General features: G+C 48.0%; 6 protein-coding genes across 6 annotated transcripts; 3 read left to right on the top strand and 3 right to left on the bottom strand.

Annotated features, from left to right (window-relative positions):
- Window positions 1-602, top strand: ASPGLDRAFT_654400 (uncharacterized protein). The gene is made up of 2 exons (XM_022548895.1): window positions 1-500; window positions 550-602. Exon 1 carries the CDS (start codon window positions 124-126, stop codon window positions 445-447), a length of 324 nt encoding a protein of 107 aa, XP_022397984.1. The 5' UTR covers window positions 1-123; the 3' UTR covers window positions 448-500; window positions 550-602.
- Window positions 603-1,739: 1,137 nt separating this feature from the next.
- Window positions 1,740-3,753, top strand: ASPGLDRAFT_50339 (GIY-YIG nuclease family protein). The gene has a single exon (XM_022547289.1). It carries the CDS (start codon window positions 1,921-1,923, stop codon window positions 3,547-3,549), a length of 1,629 nt encoding a protein of 542 aa, XP_022397983.1. The 5' UTR covers window positions 1,740-1,920; the 3' UTR covers window positions 3,550-3,753.
- A 4,455-nt stretch (window positions 3,754-8,208) lies between these two features.
- ASPGLDRAFT_28128 (uncharacterized protein) lies at window positions 8,209-9,129 on the bottom strand (the record flags this gene model as incomplete). The annotated part of the gene is made up of 2 exons (XM_022543725.1): window positions 8,209-8,934; window positions 9,037-9,129. The coding sequence occupies 2 exons, from the start codon at window positions 9,127-9,129 to the stop codon at window positions 8,209-8,211; spliced, it is 819 nt and encodes a 272-aa protein (XP_022397982.1).
- On the bottom strand, window positions 9,037-9,731 carry ASPGLDRAFT_84359 (uncharacterized protein; the record flags this gene model as incomplete). Its single annotated transcript, XM_022550266.1, has 2 exons — window positions 9,037-9,406; window positions 9,495-9,731. A coding segment is annotated over one exon (217 nt), but the record flags the coding sequence as incomplete, so codon positions are not given.
- Window positions 9,732-10,095: 364 nt separating this feature from the next.
- ASPGLDRAFT_50335 (purple acid phosphatase family protein) lies at window positions 10,096-12,136 on the top strand. Its single transcript, XM_022547288.1, has 2 exons — window positions 10,096-10,446; window positions 10,518-12,136. The coding sequence occupies exons 1-2, from the start codon at window positions 10,308-10,310 to the stop codon at window positions 11,876-11,878; spliced, it is 1,500 nt and encodes a 499-aa protein (XP_022397980.1). The 5' UTR covers window positions 10,096-10,307; the 3' UTR covers window positions 11,879-12,136.
- A 334-nt stretch (window positions 12,137-12,470) lies between these two features.
- On the bottom strand, window positions 12,471-13,647 carry ASPGLDRAFT_1498181 (uncharacterized protein; the record flags this gene model as incomplete). The annotated part of the gene is made up of 3 exons (XM_022542078.1): window positions 12,471-12,698; window positions 12,736-13,301; window positions 13,394-13,647. 3 exons carry the CDS (start codon window positions 13,645-13,647, stop codon window positions 12,499-12,501), a joined length of 1,020 nt encoding a protein of 339 aa, XP_022397979.1. The 3' UTR covers window positions 12,471-12,498.
- Window positions 13,648-13,883: the final 236 nt, after the last annotated feature.

Genomic DNA, 13,883 nt, shown 5'->3' with positions numbered 1-13,883 from the left:
TCTATGGCAATGAGTGTGCTGATGCTCTTGCAAAAGAAGCTGCTAATTCCCCAGCACCCAATGGCGCGGAAGAGCTCACTCTCATGGCCAGCATTTGAAGAATCCTCCGCATAGAAGCAGCAAATGCATGGAAGACTGAATGGGCTGCTTCCCCCCATGGGAACTCCGTCCGTCGTTTATGGAAAGAACCCTCAAAAGCACCATTGCAGCTATACCAAGGCCTTCAGAGAGCTGCTACATCAGTCCTCATTCAAATGCAAACTGGGAAGATTGCGCTGGCCAGTTACCTTGGTACCTTCAAGGCTGTGGAATCAACTGAATGCTCCTGTGGACGTGGCCTCCAAGACATACGCCATGTTCTCCTCCACTGCACCAACCAGGCAGGACCCCGGATGCGCCATCTTATACAGGGATCAAGACGGGAGCTGGATTACCGGACCTACCTAACACAGCCAGACCTGGTACCAAAAGCAGTGCACTTCATGCTTGAGACAGGCCTCCTAGGCCAGTTTCAAACTCTACCAACCACATACCGAGTCACAACAATAGACTCGGGGAAACCGGCAGCATAACGCAGCCAAGGTTACACGCTTGCAGAAGTAGGGAAGGAAACGAGATAGTATCCAACAAGCCCATGGATCCTCGTGGCCATGGGAACAGCGGCACGAAAACCAGCAGCACGGGATATACAACAGGCGGAATGAGATATCAGGATATGTGTATAAAGGCGACGATGTACATAGCGACTACCATTACGGCGGCTTCCCCGGCTGCCCCGCAGGACCTGCCGCCACTCGGCCTATAGGGCTGACAGATGCGTGTATGAATAATAATAATAATAATAATAATTATGTTTAAATATATATTTCCATCCTGACTGCGTGAATCAACCAACAAACATAAAATTACTCGCAATCACGTCTTACCTACTCTAAGATTCATGCCAAATCTATCATTTTAATAGTATTTAATAATAAATACAAGACCACTTCTTATTATTTCATCCAGTAAGTAGGAGAAAGTGCAGAATAGTATTGTCATAACCAAACATGAAAAATTTCGGTTTTAAAACAGGGGTTTGTCAGCTTCATAACTGTCACCTGGTAGTCTGGAATAGGGTAAATTAGTGAATTTTATGCTAGCGCGGATATATGTTGGATATCCAACATATACCGTTGGACATCCAATGGATATCCGCAGTTGGACTTGGATCTCGTCCCGATATCCAACATCCGCAATTCGCGGACTTGGATGTCGGGACAGCATCCAAGTCGTACGATATGCCGCAGCCTAGTCGTATGTACTTACTTCTTAGTTAAAGAGGTATATCAAGTATTTTTAGGGTAAGTTAGAGGGTGCGACCAGGGGTGAGCCTGACTGAGGGCACTATAGAGAGGGTAAGTAATCACCCAACATTGTGCTGCGCCACCCAATTTCAATCCTTTGAAATCCTAATAATCCACTAGCATGCTACAGCCACTAATTATTGGCTGCCCTCTTCCGACTTCAAACACTGAACTATTTGGTATCTGCACATAGCCACAATCTGATTTTCCTACCTGCAAACAGTGTGCTGAGATTGCAATGGCTGGCAATGACTGGCACCTGCAAACACAGCCAACAGTGGCTATGGACGCCAATGTCTGTAAATGCTGCCTACTGAGCAAACAGGGCTGCAATGCCGTAGGCGACTGTACACTAATATATATTCATTCGTATGTCCTGTCAGATATCCTCTCCTCCACTTCTTCTTCCTCTCCAGATTCGATATTCTCGTCGAGAGGCCTCATCCGCATTTGCGGGGTTATCGCATCCACCAACGCCTCGACATATCTGTGCGGGCTGAGTCCTCTTATATACACAGCACACATCGCTTCTCTTCAAGAACAAAACCAGTTGCCGTAGTTGGCGCCCCTAGCAATGCCTTACAATCCAGGCGTCTCCTTTTTTATACCATTCGACGAACTTGATCCCTCAAATGAAAAGCAATGCATATATTACACCCAGAAGGGTGCAAGATGCCGATGCTCTTGTCAAGAAAGCGACAACAAGCGGGCGGTCGCACTTCAAAAAGAAATCATTTCAATGCCATGTGAGGCTGTCAGTCTCGACCTACTTGAAGACTATATCTTGTGCAATTGCTGCAGATCGGGTCGTGCTCGACATCGAGATCGCATAGAGGATGAGGGACTCTTGAAACCGCTGGCCTTGCGATGGCAAGATGAGATCCGGAGACACACCGCCGATCTAACAAGTCATACAACCTCTGTCCCAGCGCTTAATGAGAGCGTTCTCAGCCAATATGCTTGCACCAACCGAGCCACATCGACTCCCAGCCACACCAGAATATGCTATACCACTACTGCCAGTCCATCTCACTACCAACCTAAGACTGGAATGTCCTTAAATATCAGCGCTGCATTCTCTAAACCTGATGTGAGCTCATCATCCAACCAAGGTAGCTCCCCGAGATCTTCAACCGCTACTGAACTCGCATTTCAACCCTCTGGAAGTCATGAAACACGCTACGATTTCCGCCCTCGCCAAGCGAATGGCCCCACAAATTCCACCTCAACTCAATCCCCATCCATTTCGCAGGCCCCACGATCTGATTTTCGTCCCCACATAGCAGAACCTCTTCCTAGCGATTCCGTCTACAGGAAAATCCTCGACCCCCTTAAGAACCGGGATTTCGAGACCGGCTCGCTCTATATCTTCGATCGAGACTCTTCTCCGGGCCACGTTAAAATTGGCTGGACTGCAAAATCCGTCTCGTGCCGTCTTAAAGATTGGTCGAAGTGTGGATACAAGCCGAATCTACTGTTCAGCATGAACTGCGTTCCGCACGCCCAACGAGTCGAGACCCTCACGCATCATGAGCTGATTAAAGAATGGCGCCGGGAACGGATGTGCAAGGCCCAGTGGTGTCGGAAGAGTCATCAAGAGTGGTTTGAAATTAGTAAAAAGAAAGCAGAGCAAGTTCTGCATAATTGGGCAGATTTTATCAGAAAAGCCGAGCCGTACAATCCGGAGGGATTGTTGAAAAACCAGTGGAAGAAGGTTATAGAGAAGATAGAATGCAATGGGGAAGTTGTCACTGCTAAAAAGTTGCTGAGCCACTATGAGGCGTCTTTGGCTGGAGAGACCACGGTCGTTGTGGGGCATGTAGACTTGGGATATGCGCCCAGGGTTTTGGAGGTGAACACGAGACGTGGACCGGAGGCAAGGCGCTTGAAGCTCTCCAAGGAGGACTTTGTGTGCTTGGATTCACATCGGATCGAACAGCCGACATTGCCTAAAGAAACGGCATTGCTCAAAAATGAGGCATCGCCTAAACAGATCCCGCTAAGGGAAATCCCCCCTCCCAACGCGTTGAAGAGGTCAAAGAGTGATTCAGTGTTCAAGTGGAAGCCATTACCGAAGACTGAGCCGGTATATGAAGGAGTGTTGACCCTGGAGACAACACCAGTCAAGAAGGAGATACTGCCCGAGCGAATACTGCTGCCTCTTTCACCACCCCTTCAGTCCACAATTACCCTCAAAACATGATTTTCTTTTAAGATATGAAACAAAGGCTAGGCGCTGGAGCCGAACAAGCAGATGCAATATATATCGTCACCAATCATATGGACCTTAAACTTGAATACAAACAAACAAACAAACCTCCCCATATCACATGCATAAGGAGTCAGACTTCACAGTTCTGCTTCGATATTCTTGTCGATAGGTCACCTAGTTTAGATAAGAATCCATCATCTTGTTTCATCTATGTCACGGGCTCGGTACCTTAGTCCCCCCTATCACTCATGTTACCGGCTCGGGGGAGCCATCCGTTACTCATGAACTAGAGGAACTTGGGCATTTGTGAACACATCGCTTTTCCTGAACAGTTATTAGTCAACAGCCAAGTCGAATAAGACAGCTAAAATATACATCATTCTGAACAATTCGTTGTCACCAAGAAGTAAGAGGCCAATGCCAAGCTCACGCGAGAGTTTCCACCACCATCCTCCATAGCGTACAATATTGCTAATATTGTCTCGGCGAGACTCAAGGCTCTGCCGGTGACTGAAATAGTTTGGAATTGCTTCAATTATGCAATTCAGAACATAACTTGATTTCCGTTCATTCTTCCCACGAGGCCGTGGTCAAAAATCTGTTGGCCGTTTGCACATGTCTTTATAATTTATGAAGAGCAGCAATTCCGCAGCCTGAACACTGACAGGGTCAGCAATAATGTTGGAATGCAACTCAATAAAATATTCCACTGCGGCTTCGATGCCTCTCTATCTAGTGGGAATGCCAAGTGCATGCAGTTTTCGCGATTCATTTTCCGCCCAATTTTGTAAACCAGACCTAAGAGTTTCACAAGGATCATGGCAGACCAATCATGCTTCTGCTCTGAGCACTTCACGGACATGTTCACCACTCAACTGTACCTCCTCTTCTGTGCATTCATGAACTTCAGGTCTCTTCTATTTATTCCAACCCTTTCTCGTTTTCTTTCCAAAGGCACAGGTCTTCAAAAGCAAATGAACAATCCCCTCTGACCCAGTCGCAGGAGACAATGTTTCTGGCTTCTGGCAATAGCGCTTGCGGACTGCTGTTGTCTCCTCCCCACTTGCCCGTATATAGGGCGTGATTACAGGAGAAGCAGGTGTAATGTCTTGTAGACCATCTGCTGGAGAACCACAATCTGTTGGAGGAGTGGGATAGGAGAAACCGCCTTGATCATAGTTTTTTGTCCCGGACGACACACGGTTCCGTGCCACAGGGAAGGTAGAAGTAGCCTCGAGTCCATTCATTCCAGGAGGTGAAGACACCGCTTTACCCGTGTTCACACAGATATTGGGCGATGTTGGGTCAACGCTTTGGAAAAGAAGTCTCCGCCTGAAATCTGAGCGAGTCCCGACGGTCTCTTAATGAGTAGGATAGTACTTCGATTTTTGATGGTGACAAACAGGGATTGCATGCAAACAATAACTTGAATGACACAGAAAACATAATATGTAATTTTTTTTACCTCCTGCTGTTCATAGCTGGGATTATACACTCAAGGCCAAAACCAGTGCCACCCCAAGGATTCTTGCTTTGTCTCCCAAACCCTATGCCAAGAATCCAATTAACCTCTTTTGCCACAGTTCCGAAACTCTATGAATGAAAGTGTATGGTATGGTAAAAATATCACATGATTAAGGGCACTGTATATTAACTGAATGTTTTAGCGATACAAGCGATTTCTTGATGCCAACGTTGCGAAATCTCCGAACCCACCAAGGATCATCCTGCCAGAATATTACGTCAACCATCAAGATGGTGCCTCCTCTTCCACCATCCCCTAGGGAGATCTATGGTATGATAGTGAGCAACGAACTCAATGCCTCGCTCAACGCTTCGCAGCTGGCTGAGACTGCCGGCTATGCCCGATTGGGTAAGCAGCTTCCTCGTCGGGCCTTGTCGAATAGGCGATATAAGCGAGAGCACTATTCATATACTTACGACGTAGACCTCAGGCATCAGAGATAGCTAGAGTCTTTCTTTGACGACTGAGGAGGAATAGACGTCTAATCTCTTGAAAGGACTTTGCGAAATAGGGCCCGGATCGGGGATTTTTTTTTTTCTCTGCGGCTGTCTCTCCAGTGCTAAGAGGCTTTTGCTTCTCATAATATCTTCAAAATTCCCGGCTTCGGTTGGGAGAACTTTTCGAAGAATATCAATCGCTGGTAGATCGGAAGAGTCAGCGGAGCAAAGGGCATAAGGGTCGGCTCCGTTTCTCAGCAGAAGCTTGATTACATCACAGGTATGTTCTTGTGAGTAACCCAAGTACTGTGATTTATTTGCATATATCCCACTGATAAAATGACTCCAGACAGTCGACCGTCCCGCCTTCTCAATGGGACTAAGGTGTTTTTCCTCCAAGAAAAACCGCAGCACCTCAATTCCTGGGTTTATCTCATGATTGGGAAGCATTGACCTGTCGATCATGATTGGATGCAGAGCGTAGTACAAATACGGCCTGCCCCTAGAATTTCGCAAGAGCTTAGGGTTGCTGGCGAGCTTGTGCCGAAGATATAGTACAAGGCCTCTTCGAGTAGCTAAGTCAAGGAATGTGGTCTCGTATCTTGCAAGGGATACCGACATTGGCCGGCCTAAACCGGACGGGTTTAGTTGTGCTGCTGTCCAATGGATATGCGGGCCTCTACCCATCATGTGTTCAGTGTTAACGCGATCTAGGTCATTTAGCAGGTTATATTCGTTTAAGATTTGCCGATTGGGTTTGGACTCATGGATGTGCTGCGCCTCTAGTTGAAGGGCGTACCATGGAAAATCTTGATCTTGTTGGTGCCCCAGTAGCTCGCCCAGCATGTACCTGTGGCTGTGCTCTCCTTTTCTTTGGACCCGTCTGTGTAGACCACCATTGCTGGTTGTGGGATGGAAGAGAGCCATCTCTGGAACTCCGCCCTGGATTGTGTCTTGGAAGTCACGGTTGGCTGCCCTTTGGCTTTGGGTGCCAGATTTGAGTCCCAGGGGCTTGTCTGCAGCAGGTCTATCTGTTCAAATAGATGGAAGTTTGTTGGGTCAATGGCTTGGAGTAGGCGGGTGTTAGTGTGGAAGCTTCTCTGGCATTTGGCCCAGCAGTATAATGGGTGTCTGGTGTCAAGTTGGTGGACTCTGACTGTTAGTGCTTGTTGTCTCTGATCCAGGAGAAGTTCCATGGGTGGTATGGCTGACTCCTGATGAAGTGCAGCTGTTTGAGTGGTTCTATAGACTGGGAGGGTTCCCAGCAGTGCACTGCAGAGTACCTAGTCCAGACAGGCTAGCTGGGCAACCACTCTCATCGGCAAATCGTGATGGCGTTCAAATCATAGCGGCTAGCCGGCTGACTAGCGGCGGCGCGGCCACAATTCCATGCAGGCCATGTAACGCAGCAGTACCACCGCGCCATAGCCGTTGACACACCCCGTCATCCGCTACACCTCCGCTATCCCGGCCATTTCTTTAATAACAATCCAACCAATTAAAATACCAAAATCCTCTACCATAGCCGTCCCACTGCAGCTATGGTGGCACCCCATCTACCATGCTGTCGCTGGTCAGCCTCACATCCACAGTATCTCAACACTATATCTGCCAATCCCCTTGTGTTCCACTGCGACCACTACAACAATGCCTCCAATCATGGACATCCACCAACAATGTATCATACCGTCGCATTACATGTAGAATCAACCAACCTGTAATAACATTACCACTAACACTAACACTAATGGCATTGGCACCCAGCCAATACCAATGGCGCCAACATGACAGCACCATCCCACCTTATTCCATCGACTGCCTCAGCTCCCTTTCCCATCTATCCGCCAGCTTCTTACTATCCTTCTCAAAGTCCGGGTTGTAATGGCGGTTGTACTCGTCCCAATTTATAGAATTGTTCATGTAATACACTGGTCACTCATGATCCCGTCCTGTCACCATTGTCTTTGGGATGAGATGCGCACCTTGTACAATATCATCAAGTGCATAATTTCATTGACTTCCCAGGCTCAGCCTTTTCCTTGCATGTGACAGTGGTGGCTCCTGCACCTCAAGCATCCCATGAATCTTATCTGGAATACCCTTCAGGATGAGCAAACGGAAGATCCTGACAAAAGCTCCAGTGTATACCATCTGCTTCCCATCCTGACCCATACTCTCATGGTCAATGACGCTTAATATCAACAAGAGCTCCCCCACACACAGTCCTGGGCTGGCGCCTCGTCCCCCATCTCTTTCCTGTATCCATACAGAATCCTTCTGCCAGACACCTGTATCACCCTGCCAGTCAAGGCTACATCTAACCACCTCCTTAATGTCACGGGCTCGGAATAGTAGATAATATTGAATCAATGTTCCTATCTAAACTATTGTAGCCATCGACGAGAATATCGAATCTGGAGAAGAAAAGAGAAAAGGAAATCTATCTGGATAATGAAGAGGTTTTTTATAGGGGTTGTTGGTGGCAGGGCTGTATAGCGGCATTTGTGATGTATCATCCGTTGATGCGGTGCTGGGCCATTATATGTGAGCTATCATGTGTGAGCCGTCACAGTGTATATCTATTAACCCTGAATTTTATTTTCTATCAATAATAGTAAATACATTCTGGGAGACTAGGTAAATACAGGTCTGACCATGACGGAGCTATGTAGCCCAAGGGCATAGATGTCAGGAGTCAACAGGTGGCATATCACAGACCGCATCAAATCCGCACTCTTCTGAAACACAGAACAATAAATCGGCCTCAAGCAAGTCTGAGATGTTTTGACAGATCGACTGAAGTGACAAGGAATAGCTTATTGTCCCATCAGATCCGCAATGCAAACCTAGAGGAATAATGGTTTCCCCATCCTTTGCCCAGATTAGACTCCCAGAGTCACCGCCAACCGCAAACGGCTCTTCGGGTGAGTCCCACTTGACCTTGAGCCGGTATGCAGGGAGCTCAAGAACAGGCTGCTGGATATCCGATAGAGTCCCATTGGTCAAACCACTTGCCGCACCATACTTGTGAACTCGAATTCCATATTCCTTCCCGATGAACTTGCACAGTTTCGACATATCACTAAACATCGGGGCACGGAACATAAGCGAAGGGTCGTCGTCAATATCATCCGGCATACTTAAGCGACAACAATCGACGGATGAAAAGGTGCATTGTAGTATTTCACTGGGGATTTCTTGCTGTTCGAGGAGACATATCTGGTTAAGGGAGACTGGACCAGGTACATCTTGCTCCCCCAGTCTAAATCGGGGCACGCCAAGGAACCGCTCGAACTGCTTAACAACCTCTGCATTGTATGTCTTGTTGTCAGTCCCATGGATCAGAATGGATGGGGCGTCGTCAACCACATGACCAGCAGTCACAAGGACATGTCTTTTGAGGACCGAGGTTTTCTATGGTCCCCACAAAGCCCAGGGTGCCAAATGAGGAATCTCCGAGTCATCCAACCGTAAGGAAATAGACTCAGGGATCGAAATTTTACATCCTGTCCATACATATAGGTCTGGGCGGATATCAACAGGGGGCTCCTCAACATAAGTTACATTCGGAAGATTTTGAAGGGGAGCGGGTATAAGGTCTGTGTCCATCTTGTGATGTGAGAACACGTATATACACCGCCGCATTGGAGAGTCCTCAGATGAATGACTTTCGAGATGGATACTAGTATATGGAAAATGTGAATCAGAACGATATATGCTCAAGAAGAACGTCAGTAGGGGTGAGTGTGGTACAAGAACTCTGGCAGAACAATAGTAACTAATGATAGCTGTCTGTCCACGCTAAACGGTCTTCCTGCCGAAGAAAACGAGAAGAAGCTACCCTGTAGGGGGAATTTGAATAAGCCATAGAAGTCATAAACTCATGCTAAGGTTATCGAGTTAGTCTCTCCCCCTCTCAAGGAGCAACGTCATGAAGAGGGAACTGGACATTCTGAATGGATTCAATAGCTAACCTTAGGATGGAAACAAAACATTAGTAGAATACTGGATGATAGAGAAGGGTACATAAGAGGGGGAGAAGGTGGAGGAAAGGTAGCCGCCTGCCTATCAGGGAAGACAATGAGGGGAGAACTGCTCTGACGGAGGTGCTATGTATAGTTATGGTGATAAGGAATAATGTCGGACCGATTAGGCAAGTTCCGCCGGTCCGATGATATAGGCTGAAACGGGGAAGCTTCGGGGCAGCGGTGCCGATTCTCCGGATTACCATACGAGGACCATATGACAGCCGTAGGCCGTAGAGACAGTATCGCGCAGTAAGGAATGTACGTAGTATTGAGTCTGCTGTAGAGTGCTTTCTAGAACTAACTAAGAGCGTTCCATCGCCGTACGATAAAACTTCTCCGGAGCTCACTAGATCGGTCCGATATTCATCCGATCTTCATCATTCAGGAACAGTCGGACTCGGAAAGCGGGCCGACTATTAATCCGTCTTGACTTTCATCAAATCGGGAAAGTGGCACGTGCGACGACCTCGCTTCGCGATTCACTCTCTCGAAGCGAAGTCCAAGCAATTGATAAGCTTCAATCCTCCGAATTTGCGGACCTCGGTATGTGTGTGATCCTCCAAGCCTTACCTTAAGGGGTAAAACACCCTCTCCAACCCCGACGGCGTGGTGGAATTGGTCGCCATGATTGGCTCGGGGCATACTATGAAGCATACAAGGTACAGAGTATGGTTGAGGATTCAGGGGAGGATTCAGGGCAGTATATAGTCTGGAATATGGCGCCAGACTGGTCAATTGGAGAAAGAAACCGCGACGACCATGGTGACTACCGGTGCTCTCTTCTCGTTCCTCGTTCCTGCGTTGATCAGCGGCGCGCAGGCTAGTGTTGACTATCCTCCGCTGCCCGAGGACCTGACCACCCCTTATCAGCAGCGTCTGGCCATTTACGGCCCGAATGGTGAGTATAACGTTCAATTGCTGCCCATAAGCTTTGTTTTTGGTGCTGGTAGACTAACGCTCCCATTTCAGCGGTTTCGGTTGGATGGAATACCTACGCCGCGCAGAATCGGAGCTGCGTGCAATATGGTTCCTCGCCGGATTCTCTCAAGTCGCAAGTCTGCTCCTCCCAGTCATCGACCTATGACACTTCCCGGACGTATTCGCATACTGCTATCTTGAACAATCTGACGCCGGCGACCGACTACTTCTACAAGATCGTCTCGACCAACTCCAGCGTGGAACAATTTCTCAGCCCTCGCACTCCGGGAGACGAGACTCCATTTAACCTTAGTGTGGTTATTGATTTAGGAGTCTACGGAGCAGATGGCTTCACAGTCGACTCCTCCAAAGCAAAGAAGGACGATATTCCTTCCATTGAACCAGACTTGAACCACACCACCATCGGACGTCTAGCAGCTACCGTTGACGAATATGATGTAGTCATTCATCCGGGAGACTTTGCGTACGCCGACGACTGGTACTTGCGACCAAAGAACTTGCTGAATGGTGAAGATGCCTACCAGGCCATCCTGGAGAAATTTTACAACCAACTTGCCCCCATTTCCGCCCGAAAAGCGTACATGGCGAGTCCTGGCAACCACGAAGCCAGCTGCAAAGAGATCCCTTATACCACGGGAACGTGTCCGGAAGGACAGCACAACTTCACCGACTTCATGCACCGCTTTAGTGACACAATGCCGCGAGCTTTTCTCTCCAACTCGACAAACCACACGGCGCAGCAACTCGCCAGCAAGGCGCACAGTTTATCTAACCCACCATTCTGGTATTCTTTCAAGTATGGCATGGCCCACATCGTGATGATCGACACCGAAACCGACTTTCCCGACGCGCCGGATGGGCAAGATGGATCTGCTGGGTTGGACGGCGGTCCGTTCGGCCTGCGTGGTCAGCAGCTGGACTTCCTCGAGGCCGATCTCGCCAGTGTGGACCGAAGGGTCACGCCGTGGGTGATCGTCGCTGGACATCGCCCATGGTACACCACGGGCTCGAGCACCTGCAAACCGTGCCAGGAAGCTTTCGAGGGCCTTTTCTACCGCTATGGCGTCGACCTCGGTGTCTTTGGTCACGTTCATAATTCCCAACGTTTCCTCCCCGTCGTTAATGGCACCGCAGACCCGAAGAACATGACGGACCCTAAGGCTCCTATGTATATTGTCGCCGGTGGCGCGGGTAATATCGAAGATCTTAGTTCCGTTGGAGATAAGCCTTCGTATACTGAGTTTGCATATGCGGATGATTACAGTTACAGCACCTTGCGCGTGTTGAACCGGACCCACCTGCAGGTCGACTTTATCCGGTCGTCTACCGGAGAGATCTTGGACTCGAGTACCCTGTACAAGAGCCATTCTAGCTCGTTTGTCGTGCAATAGTACATCGATGTTTCTTGATCCCTGTGAGGAGAAGACAACAGATTCTTCTTGTTCTTCATTGGTGCCGGTTTTGTTATTATCCCATTTACCTTAACCTGTTTAACAGTTCTCGGTACCTGCACTAATTTGGAGGAGAACAAAGGCCAACCAACTGAACAGAAATATCCAATGTCCTAGAATAATTGATGTACAGTCCTTTATAGCAAGCCCTAGGAAATCTTGCAGCTCCACTCATAATACAATTCCATTTGGCCCCAGACACAATGCCGTTCAATCCATACTATCCACTAGAATGAGAAACCCATATACTATCAGGTCCAATGCGACTCCCACCGCTTAGTTACCGAACAGTTCTCATTTGCTTTGCGGCTTACTCACTTGACTCTTCAACAGCGACATGTTCTTATTGATGATGTAGAAAGAGTCCAGTGTAACATAATGGTCCGGCGCCTCAGCACGACTAGGCCTCTATCGGTCTCTAGGATGCCGGTTTATCAGGGAAAATGTGCATTTCTCAGTTCTAAACTGGATCAGTTTGATCAAAGCAGGCAATGTCAAATAGAATTCCCACTAATCTGGTCCAGTAAGTCCTGTTTTTCATTAAGAAAACATAGCAGACATCATGCTTCTTTGAATTTCTCCAATTGACGTCGAACTTGATCAACTATGTTCGTACATTCGTTGCTTATCTTCTCAATGTAGACAATAAACATCATCGTCTGCGGCTGATGGTTATTATAGATCATTGTGTCAACCCGCATCCTTCTTGATCCTCTCACAACATAGAACTCATCCAGAGTGAAACCTGCCTCACTGTTAGCTGTAGGTTTTGGTCGTAGCAAGACCCTTATTCTTACCGGCATGACCACGAGAAATAGTCCAATCGACATGGCAGGTGACCCCGGAGCCCATTTCTTCATATATGCTCAGGCCGTCGTCGAAGTCTTCGAGGGTGACTTGGCGGATGACAGGAGTGACGAAGGACTTGAGCTTTAATGTCGAGATGGTCTGGTGCGGCATTGTGTGTTTTGACTCTACCTGAAACTCTGGCCAGCATACTTTGGTCATAAGAGTATGGTTTCGTACTATATTCAGAATGTCCGGCTTGTTCTTATTTATTCTGTCTGGTAGTGGTATCCTTTGGCTGACCCCTTCGAATATGGGGAAGAACCATTTTGTGGGCAAGATACTAATGTTCTGCCTGGGAGTTGGGTTTGTTGCTACCTGTGTCGCCTTTCCGCCAATGACAATTGTAAACAGCTGCTTCCTATATTCTGACGCCGACGGTTGCATTTTGGCAAACATATGGTGGTGTAGGTGGAATTGAGTAGAATTATTTGTGAACGGCGCGACTGGTTTATGGCCATTGAAGTGCTTTTTGATGTGGACGTAATTTGCTGTACAATCAGAAAAGCTATATGGGCTGCTAAGCAAGTTTCAGCCTGCACGATGCAGAAAAGGAAATTGAGGAGGCCCAATACTGAAAAAGAGAGTTGTGCTGGCAGCGCCACATACACAGAGCTGGAATTGATGAGGCAGACGCGGAATTGGGTAATCCCGATGGTCAGTTCAGAGAATATGGGAATAGACCAAATATTGACATTGACAATAGACTCAGACGATCCCGACTCCGTCGCCATAACACCCAGGCCAGTCACCAAAACAGCTATCACTGAGTCCCCCAACTCCGACAGGGGCGATCTGCATTCAGGCCCGGTAGGTCCGGCGCCGTACATACTACGGCGTGGAGGGAACCCCAGTCCCTTCATATTCGGGGGCTCGTAAGGTGCTATGCGGGCTTTGTGCCTAAGAATGGATTGCAAGGGAATATCTACGACTGGATACTGATTAATGGCAAGGCGATGGTGGCAGAATAAGGGTAGTCGCGTGACTGTCGTTTGATTTCGTCTAATACTGTATTTTAGAGGTGTATGGTAGGTTATTGCGTACTGCAACTGGGTATATATGGAATGTATTAGAAATTCATTGAATTGAATAAGCTTGA

Source organism: Aspergillus glaucus, assembly GCF_001890805.1.
Source record: "Aspergillus glaucus CBS 516.65 unplaced genomic scaffold ASPGLscaffold_19, whole genome shotgun sequence".
NCBI classification, from domain to species: domain Eukaryota; kingdom Fungi; phylum Ascomycota; class Eurotiomycetes; order Eurotiales; family Aspergillaceae; genus Aspergillus; species Aspergillus glaucus.
Note: the sequence above shows the minus strand (reverse complement) of the source record. Positions and strands in the feature narration are given on the sequence as shown.